Raw genomic sequence first — 12,054 nt, forward strand, 5'->3', positions numbered from 1 at the left:
ATATATATTTCTTTTGCATTTTTTTAGTTATGTTTAATTAATTAAAACTGTTAAGAATATATATTAATTATATATAATAGTAGTTATATGTATTTAATTAATATAATATGTATGTGAGGTCGGATTGGAGACACCAAAATCAAGAAATCTATTGGAGTAGATGTCTCTCTTTTTTATGGAGCTTGTCTCTGTCTGATGTGACGTCTATATGGTAGTATGAGATTCAGTCTAGAGACAACGGCCGAGACACATCCATTGGAGAGAGCCTCAGAGTAGACGTAGGTCCTATCCCCTTCACATTCCCTTTTGAAAAAAAGACAGCTCTTTCTGATATCCTTCCATTTGAAGATCAACGTCTTGCATGGCCAATGGCTTTGTCACGTAGTTGCTCATTGAGCTAATTAAGCCACTACAAATTAAGGTGACATTCCTCGAAGAAACGCATGTAAGATAGCAAAGGTGCTCCCCAAGAATTAGCGTGACTGTACTCTTGAACTCCGCACCTTTCAGCAAACTTCTCGATCGATTTAACCACAAACCATACAAGTCCTTGTTAGGCATAGCTCTCGATAGGATCATTGTTGTGGAAGATTAGAGAGAAGCTTCCTAATAATTAATCTGGGCAAATGGATTACGAGGTCTTTGGGTTAGTCATCGTCCTGTTGCTGTGCGTCGCGTGGGCAATAGTGACTGAGCGTCGCCAGCGGCAGCTGGAGGAGCTGGGGCAGCTGCCACCAGGGCCAAGGCCGTTCCCGGTGGTGGGAAACATCTTCCAGCTAGGCTGGGCCCCGCACGTGTCATTTGCCGAGCTGGCCCAGAAGTTCGGTCCTATCATGACCTTGTGGCTTGGATCCATGGGCACCGTGGTAATCTCGTCCGATGAGGTGGCCCGGGAGATGTTCAAGAACCATGACGCGGTCCTTGCTGGAAGGAAGATCTACGAGGCCATGAAGGGCAATCATGGGCACGAGGGCAGCATAATCACGTCCCAGTATGGCCCACACTGGCAGATGCTCAGGCGGCTCTGCACCACTGAGTTCTTTGTGACGAGCCGGTTAGATGCCATGAGATGTGTCCGAGGGAGGTGTATCGATCAAATGGTGCAGTTCGTGGAGGATGCAGGAGCCTCAGGAACCGCTGGGATTGATGTCGGGAGGTTCTTCTTCTTGATGGCTTTCAACCTTATTGGAAACCTCATGTTCTCTAAGGATCTTTTGGATCCCAAATCAGAGAGAGGTGCCAAATTTTTCTATCACGCAGGTAATTTGCTATCGACGCCAGGCATATACAATGTATTACTTTGCTTTGTTGTTTTTTCCTCTTCTGTTTTACTTAATAAAGTCTAAATTTATATGATGAAAAAGACCCATAATAACATAATTTCTCCAGATGAAAATTTGTTTCTATACGTGTGTTTCATGTAATCCTGGCAGGTGACATGGAAACAACTAGTGTTTTTCACGCTTCGCTGCAAGTAACATAATTTTTATAAAGATAACTATCTGAAAATTTTCGTTAGGTTCGCTATGTTATACATCCTGTGTAATTAAAATAAAAATAATGGAGTTATAATATAACATAGATTTATAATAAATTTAAAGAAAATGTTGTTCGTAGAATTAATAGAAAGTATGATATTCCTATTTGGAGAGACGAAATAAAATGATATAACAGTTTTTCATAGTATGAATTGTTTATTAGATTCTTTATCTTGATTTTCATTTTTCATAAATAAATGTAAATATAAGAAAAAATAAAAGTCTATCCTGTGGTGCTTGATAATCACATCTCGTCTTAGCTTATTTATAAAAGTGAAAATTGGATGTGATTACCATAATTATTCGGATGCATGGATTAGTCATTAAGATATTTTTGAAAACTTATTCCTACTTTTCTCAGCTGTCATGCAAACAGGAGGAGGTGAAAGTAATTATTATTAGGTCTATTTTCGGATAATATGTAGTTAAACTAGACATACAAAATTTCAGATTTCTGTTTATACTTATCAATCAGGACCAAGAGGCAAGATATATCTTAAATAAGATATAGTTCTTTCACCCAAGAAAACAAATAAGATATAATTCATTCACCCTAGAAAATAAGATATAATTCATATAGTAAGAATTTTTAATATTTATAGATGGAATTTTTCTTACAGTTTTTTGATCAATTTGTAAAATGGAGCCTTTTTTTCAATTACAAAAGGGATCTATGGACTTAGTAAGATGGAGCCAAAACTAATGTTATGATGTAAGTGAAAATAATAATAAAATATAAGCCAAATGGAGATATCTAGGGAAGGGCTTGGTAGAGGCAAAAAATTATTCAGAAGAAAGAAAATTAGATAATAAGTCCCTTTATAAGTAGTACCTAAATATGGTCTTTTAAAAAAAAGATAAAGTTAATAATATGATCAATTGCGAGAATATGCTTGTTACTCTCCCTTGAATTCCTTATAACTCTACTTTATTTTTGTGGATTAATTTATAAGTTTTCTCGAATTTCCGGTTACGAAAGACGCCAATGACTTAATATAAGGAAAATGAAATATAAAGGAATCCATATAATCCTACTTACCCGAAATCTTTTAGTTCCTAGGAATGAGTGTGTGCTATTATATTACACTTTCTTTCTCACTCTTTGAAATTTTAAGTACAATAAGAAAAAGGGAGATACAGAGAAAATCGGAAATTTGAGTCCTTGCCCTATTTTTCTCTCATCCCCACTTTAGAAGCTCCCTTGCATTATTTTACATCTTGATGCTCATTATATTGCTTTCATTGCTTGTGCTAATCCAATTCACAAACGGATCATTCAGCTATATTCTAATAAAAAAATGAGTATACTCATGTCAGTTTGGATGAAAATTATTCCGGTACAAATATAGTTCATAAAATCCTTAAGACATATAGATCGGTGTGACGATTTCTCTAATAATTGATCCTGAGTGGTTGCAGGGAAGGTGATGGAGTTGGCGGGGAAGCCAAACATGGCAGATTTCTTGCCGGCACTGAGGTGGTTGGACCCGCAGAGGATCAGGAGCTGGACGCAGTTTCACGTGAATCGGGCCTTCGATATCGCTGGGGAGTTCATTAGGGAAAGAATGGAGACCGTGAGGACCAGTAGTGCTGCTGGTAGTAATGGATCGACTGTGGAAGAAGAGGAGAAGAGGAACAAGGACTTCCTTGATGTGCTGTTGGAGTTCCGCGGCAACGGCGTCAATGAGCCTGCTACCTTCTCGTCGAGGACCATCAACGTCATCGTTTTTGTAAGTCTTATATGGAAATATTTTTTTTGGATAAATAGTCTTATATGAACTTCCTCTCCTTACTATTGACAAATTCACAGCAATAGAAGTATATGTTTTATAAAAATATACACACTCATACACATGTATACATGCACATCTTTACTTTTTTTTTTTGGGTGAAATGCACATGTTTACTTTGTTAGGTTTGTTAAATCACATGAGATTTTTTTTATTAATATTAATTCCTATAGATGAATGTGCAGTTTTAGAATACTTGTTTCTTATTATCATGCTTAGTTCTTATCAAATTAAAGTGAACAGGATCACATTTATCGAGACAGTACGATGCAATATATACATGTATATATTGATTACATCTTCTCGTGACCGACGTTTAGATATACATATTGTCGTCCATAAAATATATTTGTTACATTCAATGCCTTGATATACACGTCTCCGTTTTGGTGCTCGTGTAAAATTAATATGTGCAGCTCGCGATTCGTATCACATGGCTTTTGTTTCTTCTCTTGGGGGCTCTTCTCTGGATGTCTGGAATCTTTTCTTGATAAATATCCACCAAAAAATGTATAACTCTAGCTATAAAATATAATTAAGAATACCCATAAGGGCTATGGCTTGATCCGCTCGTTAGTCTAAGCCAATTGATGATGCAACAAGAGCCCTGATTTTATGTCGTATAATGTTCCCACATGATAATAGGATTTATAACCAACTCGATTTATTTATACAACCATTCATTATAACCCCGCGGTGCAGGAAATGTTTACTGCTGGAACTGACACGACCACGAGCACATTGGAGTGGGCCATGGCCGAGCTCCTCCACAACCCGCGGACGATAAGGAAGGCCCAAGACGAGCTGAGGAGCGTAGTGAGCCCCAACAAGAAGCTTGAGGAGAAGGACATAGAGAACCTCCCTTACCTCAGGGCAGTCATAAAGGAGACTCTCAGGCTTCACCCACCACTCCCCTTCTTAGTCCCTCACATGGCCATGAGGTCTTGCAAGATGCTAGGGTATTACATCCCCAAGGAGACCCAGATCCTTGTCAATGTCTGGGCCATCGGCCGTGACCCTAAGACATGGAAGAACCCTCTCGAGTTCCAGCCCGAGAGGTTCCTTGAGCCCGACTCTGTGGACTTTAAGGGGCACCACTTCCAGTTCATACCATTTGGGTCGGGCCGAAGGATGTGCCCTGCCGTGCCACTGGCTTCTCGGGTGCTCCCACTGGCTCTGGGGTCACTCCTCCACTCCTTCGACTGGAAGCTGGCTGATGGTCTCAAGCCTGAGAACATGGACATGAGCGAGAGGATGGGGATCACGCTCCGGAAAGCCGTGCCTCTAAAGGCAATACCGGTGCCCTACAACAAGTTGATGTAGAAAGTATCTGAACCCTTGTTCATCCCAATATTAAGCTTGAGATAAGTTGCGATTAAACTGTGTATCGTGAATTGTATGCCAAGGCTGCTTGGTACGACCTAATGCTATTATCATGACGCGTTCTATATGATCAAATCATCATTTGCTTTCAAATGAGTATTCTAATCTGTTGGGGTTAGGGATGTACTCAACCAAACAATAACGCAGCGATTAATCTTCCTCCCCTTCTAGTGTAATCGAGATAGGAACTAATCAAATCAACCAACAAGCAGTAAAGTAAAATAACACCAAGAATTTTACGTGGAAAACCCCAATGTGGGGAAAAACCACGGGACCAACTCCGAATCAACGATCCACTATAAAGGTTATACAATGTCTTTCATCAAGGGTAAACCCTTGGATCACCAAACTCAAGAGAAACACTCTCTTGGATCACCCAAATACTAAATTCGTCACCCACACCGGGTGGTTCACAAAATCAGCTGAAACAGCACCTACAGAGCTCGAATAGAAATTCTGACCGTTCAGAAGTTAGCCCCACGTGTTGTGAAGCTGCTGTCAAAATTTCGTCCCAATCGGAGTTCGTTTGACGTCCCGATCGAGGTTTGATCTCCAGCTGCGCGCTGCCCCTGTTGAGCAGAATTCGGCTCTGCTCTTCCTTTGTTCTTTGTGCTGTTTTGCTGCTTGCAGCTCCTCTGCCGCTGCTGTCTACCTTCTGCTGCTACTGCAGTCTGCTGCTGCTTTTATACCTCAGCTGATTTGCTGAAGAATAAACCCTAACAAAAATGGGTTCTTGGGCCTATTAAAGCCCGATAAAAGCCCAATACAATTTGAGCCCAACTTCCTCCAAATTGGAGGGATACCCAACAAACTCCCCCTTCCCGACTATTTGGAGGCTTCAAGCATACCGGCTATACTTCGGCAAACATGAAGTTTCTCCCTAGCGAGAGGTTTTGTCATCATATCAGCTCCATTCTCATCAGTGTGCACTTTGTCTAGCTTCACCAGCTTGGACTCCAACACATCTCTAATCCAATGAAACTTGATATCGATATGCTTCGACCTCGAATGGAAAGTGGGATTCTTGCAAAGATGAATGGCGCTTTGACTATCACAGTGTAGAACATACCTTTCTTGCTTCAAGCTCAACTCCTGCAAAAACTTTTGCAACCACAACATCTCCTTGCAACCTTCGGTCACCGCAATGTATTCGGCTTCCGTTGTAGACAAAGCGATGCACTTTTGAAGCCTTGACTGCCATGAGATAGCTCCCCTGCAAAAGTCATCAAGTATCCCGAAGTGGATTTCCGGGAATCGATATCTCCTGCCATATCTGCATCCGTGTAGCCCTCTAACTCCGGCTTACCAGTGCCAAAGTGTAAACACACCTTGGATGTTCCTCTGAGATACTTCAGAATCCACTTAACTGCATTCCAATGCTCTTTCCCCGGATTGGAGAGAAAACGACTAACCACACCAACAGAATGAGCGATATCTGGTCTTGTACAGACCATGGCATACATCAAACTTCCTACAGCTGATGAGTAAGGAACTTTCTTCATCTCTTCTTTCTCCTTCTCACTTGTAGGACATTGCTTCGAGCTAAGTTTGAAATGAGAAGCAAGTGGTGATGAAACTGGTTTAGCATTACCCATGTTGAACCGATCCAAAATCTTCTCGATGTACTTCTCTTGAGAAAGCCAAAGTTTTCCACTTGATCTGTCACGAGAAATATGCATCCCAAGGATCTGCTTTGCCGGTCCCAAATCCTTCATGGCAAAGGACTTGTTGAGCTCCTTCTTCAACTCTGTAATCTTGCTCATATCATGACCAACAAGTAGCATATCATCCACATATAACAGTAAAATGATAAAATCACCATTCGAGAATTGTTTCACGAACACACAATGATCTGAAGTTGTCCGTGTGTAGCCATGGCTCAACATGAAAGAGTCAAACTTTTTATACCACTGCCGAGGTGCTTGCTTAAGCCCATACAAGCTCTTCCTCAGCCTGCACACCAAATGCTCCTTACCTTTAACTCGGAATCCTTCAGGCTGCTCCATATATATTTCTTCCTCCAAGTCACCATGTAGGAAAGCTGTTTTTACATCGAGCTGCTCGATCTCCAAATTTAGACTAGCTGCCAGTGCGAGAACAACTCGGATCGATGACATCTTGACAACGGGCGAGAAGATCTCCTCGAAGTCAACTCCTTTCTTCTGGTTGAAACCTTTCACTACCAGTCGAGCTTTGTATCGAGGTCGCGAGTTCTCTGTCTTCAACCTGTAGACCCATTTGTTCTTCAATGCTCTCTTACCTTGCGGTAGCTTCACTAGGTCATACGTGTGATTTTCAGACAAAGAGTTCATCTCCTCATTCATCGCCTTCAACCAGTGCTCCTTGTACTCATGTGCCACAGCTTCATCATAGCACTCAGGTTCTCCCCCGTCAGTCAGTAGCACATATTCATGAGGCGGATATCTTGTAGATGATCGTCTTATTCTATCAGATTGTCTAGGTAGATCTGCAGGCTCTAACTGTAACTGCGAGCCTGTATCATCCGTAGTCACATCATCATCTACCTGAGGAATCTCACCCCCAGTCGTGGTTTCTTCATACTCACCAGATACCTCTTCCACTGGATGCTCTACATCAACCGGTACAGGAATAGAGATCTCGTGAGGATTGCCTACACTGGCCTTCTCTAACTTTTGCAAATCCTCGATTGTCTGGTCCTCAAAGAAGACAACATCCCTGCTCCTGATGATCTTCTTGCTATCAGGGTCCCAAAGCCTGTACCCGAACTCTTCATGTGCATAACCCAAGAAGATGCACTGTTTTGCCTTGGCATCAAGTTTTGATCTTTCATCTCGAGGAATGTGAACAGATGCCCTGCACCCGAATACTCTGAGATGCTTGTATGATACTTTCTTGCCGGTCCACACCTGCTGGGGTACATCTCCATCAAGTGCAACTGACGGTGTAAGATTAATAAGATCAACCGCTGACCTCATTGCCTCGCCCCAGAAAGGCTTAGACAGTTTCACTTGAGAAAGCATACAACGAACTCTCTCAACAATTGTGTGGTTCATCCTCTCTGCAAGCCCGTTCTGTTGTGGTGTCTTCGGTACCGTCTTCTCAAGTTTGATACCGTGAGTCCTGCAATAGTTCTCGAAAGGACCTCTATACTCACCACCATTATCAGCTCTGACACATTTCAGCTTCATGCCTGTTTCTCTTTCCACTGCTACATGGAAGTTCTTGAAAATCTCAGTCACCTGATCTTTAGTTCTCATAGGGTAAGCCCAAACTTTCCTGGTGTGATCATCTATAAATGTCACAAAATAGAGAGCACCACCAAGAGATCTATCCGACATAAAACAAACATCTGTATGCACAAGATCAAGTATATGATGGCATCTAGAGGGACGACTTCTAACAAAAGAAACTCTCCTCTGCTTACCAGCTAAACAGTGATCACAGGTGCTCAAGTGCATACCTTTAATGGGCAAAGACTGCTTTCTAGCAAGAATTTGAATACCCTTCTCACTGATATGCCCAAGTCTCCTATGCCATAGCTCGATAGGATAATCCTCAACAACATTAACCTGACCGGAGTTGTGTCTGGCACGCAGCCTGTAGAGAGTGTCGGTCTTCTGACCCCGTGCCACAATCAACGAACCCTTGGAGAGCTTCCATCTCCCATTGCTGAATTCATTACTGTAGCCTTCATCATCAAGTGACCCGTCGAGATTAGGTTAAGGCGAATTTCTGGAACATGCCTCACCTTCTTCAAAAACAACTTGCAGCCAAGCTCGGTCTCTAGACAGACATCACCAATACCGACAATCTTGCATGATTGTCCATTCCCCATTCTCACATAACCATAGTCCCCGTAGTGTAAGATGAAAAGAAATCCCGATGAGGAGTGACATGAAACGAGGCACCTGTATCTGCAACCCAGGTAGAGTCCTGACATGTGAAATTCACATAGGCTTCATCACAAATGATGTAGGTCTCTCCATCACATGCCACTGCTGTAGTGCCTTCTTCCTTCTTGCTCTCACCGTTGCCATTCTGATTTTTCTTCAGAGCTCTACACTCCCTTTTGTAGTGTCCCTCTTTTCCACAGTGATAGCAAGTGACCACTTTCCTCGTCTTCGACTTTGATCTGCCCCTCGATTTGCCACGTGAGTTACTATGCTTGGAAGAGAAATTTCTGCTTTGACTTCTCCCCCGTTGTTCAGTAACCAAAGCTTCAGACTGAATGGAAATTCCCGTGCCTTTCCTTCTAGTCTCCTCATTAAATAAACTGTCTGTCACCGTAGCCAACGATAGCTTCCCGTTTGGCGCAGAATTGCTTAATGCAACCACAAGTGTGTCCCAATTATCCGGTAGAGTCCCTAAAAGTAGACAAGCCTGCAACTCATCGGGTAATATTATCTCCAGGTTCGTCAACTGGTTAATAATATCCTGGAAATTATTCATGTGCGCAGCCATATCACCTCCATCCTGGAAACGAAGATGAACCAGCTTCTTCACGAGGAATGCCTTATTTTGCGGTGTCTTCCTCGCATAGAGATTTGTCAATTTATCCCACAAAGCTTTTGCATTTGTCTCCTGAGCAACATGATGATAAATACTATTGTCTATCCACTGCCGAATCAAACCAATAGTCTTCCGATTTGTGCGTTCCCAAGCCTTGTCATCCTTATCTTTGGGTTTCGCGGGATCCCCTTCAATAGGATCGTACAAATCCCTGCAAAATAGAAGATCCTCCATCCGAGACTTCCATATAGAGTAGTTGGTTGCATTCAACTTGAACATAGATCCTGTAGATTCCTCCATCTCGAAAACACCGAAAAAACTCAAAACTTCTCTAACCCGAAGCTCTGATACCACTTGTTGGGGTTAGGGATGTACTCAACCAAACAATAACGCAGCGATTAATCTTCCTCCCCTTCTAGTGTAATCGAGATAGGAACTAATCAAATCAACCAACAAGCAGTAAAGTAAAACAACACCAAGAATTTTACGTGGAAAACCCCAATGTGGGGAAAAACCACGGGACCAACTCCGAATCAACGATCCACTATAAAGGTTATACAATGTCTTTCATCAAGGGTAAACCCTTGGATCACCAAACTCAAGAGAAACACTCTCTTGGATCACCCAAATACTAAATTCGTCACCCACACCGGGTGGTTCACAAAATCAGCTGAAACAGCACCTACAGAGCTCGAATAGAAATTCTGACCGTTCAGAAGTTAGCCCCACGTGTTGTGAAGCTGCTGTCAAAATTTCGTCCCAATCGGAGTTCGTTTGACGTCCCGATCGAGGTTTGATCTCCAGCTGCGCGCTGCCCCTGTTGAGCAGAATTCGGCTCTGCTCTTCCTTTGTTCTTTGTGCTGTTTTGCTGCTTGCAGCTCCTCTGCCGCTGCTGTCTACCTTCTGCTGCTACTGCAGTCTGCTGCTGCTTTTATACCTCAGCTGATTTGCTGAAGAATAAACCCTAACAAAAATGGGTTCTTGGGCCTATTAAAGCCCGATAAAAGCCCAATACAATTTGAGCCCAACTTCCTCCAAATTGGAGGGATACCCAACATAATCCTCATGTGATCCTCAAGCCCCAGATATATTTATGCATATTATAGACGATGAGTACCTGATGACTGACCTAATTGGTTATCCAAGTAAAGAATGTACCACAAACGAACGATAATTTAATACACATCATTCAACCCAAAAAAAAAAACACCACTATTTTGGGCTGTCAATGAGCCCATTAAGCATCAGCTGGGCCTATCATTTTTGTGCCTAAGATGAGCCCATGTTCATCTATTGGACCTGGAGGAATGCTGGTGGGCTATCATACTCTTTCATGCTGGCTCAGGAAATAAGAAACTGCTCGCATGTGCCCTTCAAGTCCGGATAAATCTCGACAACACATAATTTTTTGCTCTGATTTTCGGAGTGCATAGCATCGATAGAAAACTGGTCATGATGAATACGTGATACATATCGATAGGCTGAGGATCAGGCGGAGTGAGCCCGCGATCAATGTACACGATTAATTCTCACCCAGGCAAGGGAGATGAAGGGAACTTTTTTAATAAAATCCCATCAGCACGTCATGAGAGAGACCCCACCCCCACCAGCATCGGCCGATCGACGGCATTCACGTGATGAAAAACCAAACCTTCAACTTCATAAAATAAAATAAAATAAAATAATTAATAAGGAAAAGCCGACAAAATGGCATTTTAGGATTCTTCATGAGGGCTTTGCCCGGGGAATCTTGGCTTCTATGACCATCGGGTTGATGGATGGGAGCTGAAGTCCCAATCTTGGAAGGAAATGGTCAAATTTACGCAGGATTTGAGTAATTTGACACTTCAAAACAATTCGAGATCTGCATCATACTATTTATTTTATGTCAATGCACACACATACACATACTAATACATATATAGAAGTTCTGGTATGATACGGTATCGTGATGGCACGATTTTTTTTTCGGTGAAATGGAGGCCAAAGCCCGAAGAATTAAATTACACAAGATCAGGGCAAAGAGACCCCGAAGACACCACAAAAAAGGAGAGTATTAATACCGCCCGACGGTGGATGAAATGACGTGATTTAGTATTTTAATTCAAGTGTGTAATACTTTTTTTTCAAATGTTTAAAATATTAAAATGGTGTCGCCATGACACCATCTCACTGTAGTCTGTCTCATACCCGCTCTTCATACAGCATGTGCAAATACTAATTTTATATATTTATTTTGATGTCATAATCACATTTTTGAATATTAACTTGTTATGTAATGCATCACTTTTTATATATGTCGCCAACTTTTCCAAAATCTGAATAATATGGATATACCTTTTTTCTCCGATAATATGGATATACCTTTATAAAACACTAAAAAAGACCTTTCAATTATACGAAGATCTATTACAATCAAAGTAACTTACTTCAAATTCATTCACCAAAAAACAAATTTCAAAATCAAAGTAAATTACTTAAATCATTCACTCAAAAAATATTACTTCAAAACCTACAAATAAATCAAATTACACATATTTCCAAAAAAATAACACAAATTTTAACAGTAAATTACACAAATTTCAAAGTCAGTTACATGAATTTTTAAGAATTTTAGTTAACTTATTAATAAAATATTTAATTTATACTTGAATATTTAATAACTTATTCAATTATATAGTGCAACTATTTTAATTGATTGCATCATAAAATTCCCATTACTAATAAGTTAATCAAAGAAAGGGAGCAAAGTCCAGAGAAATGGGCCAGATGGAGCGAGGGAGGAGGGAAAAAGAGATGTGAGGAAAGTGAGAGAGAGAGAGAGAGAAGAATAGCGGAGAGAAGTGCTCGTG

At 41.3% G+C, this 12,054-nt stretch overlaps 1 protein-coding gene across 1 annotated transcript; it reads left to right on the top strand.

Annotated features, from left to right (window-relative positions):
- The first annotated feature begins 297 nt into the window (after window positions 1–297).
- LOC116195073 (cytochrome P450 76A1-like) lies at window positions 298–4,798 on the top strand. Its single transcript, XM_031524040.1, has 3 exons — window positions 298–1,260; window positions 2,958–3,268; window positions 4,031–4,798. Exons 1-3 carry the CDS (start codon window positions 627–629, stop codon window positions 4,649–4,651), a joined length of 1,566 nt encoding a protein of 521 aa, XP_031379900.1. The 5' UTR covers window positions 298–626; the 3' UTR covers window positions 4,652–4,798.
- Window positions 4,799–12,054: the final 7,256 nt, after the last annotated feature.

The sequence above is a fragment of the Punica granatum genome, chromosome 2, assembly GCF_007655135.1.
Source record: "Punica granatum isolate Tunisia-2019 chromosome 2, ASM765513v2, whole genome shotgun sequence".
Lineage (NCBI taxonomy): Eukaryota > Viridiplantae > Streptophyta > Magnoliopsida > Myrtales > Lythraceae > Punica > Punica granatum.

Coding starts and splice junctions, on each gene's coding strand:
- LOC116195073 (XM_031524040.1), top strand. CDS start 627: ATGGATTACGAGGTCTTTGGGTTAGTCATCGTCCTGTTGCTGTGCGTC. Junction 1,261..2,957: donor CAAATTTTTCTATCACGCAG/GTAATTTGCTAT, acceptor GAGTGGTTGCAG/GGAAGGTGATGGAGTTGGCG. Junction 3,269..4,030: donor CCATCAACGTCATCGTTTTT/GTAAGTCTTATA, acceptor CCCGCGGTGCAG/GAAATGTTTACTGCTGGAAC.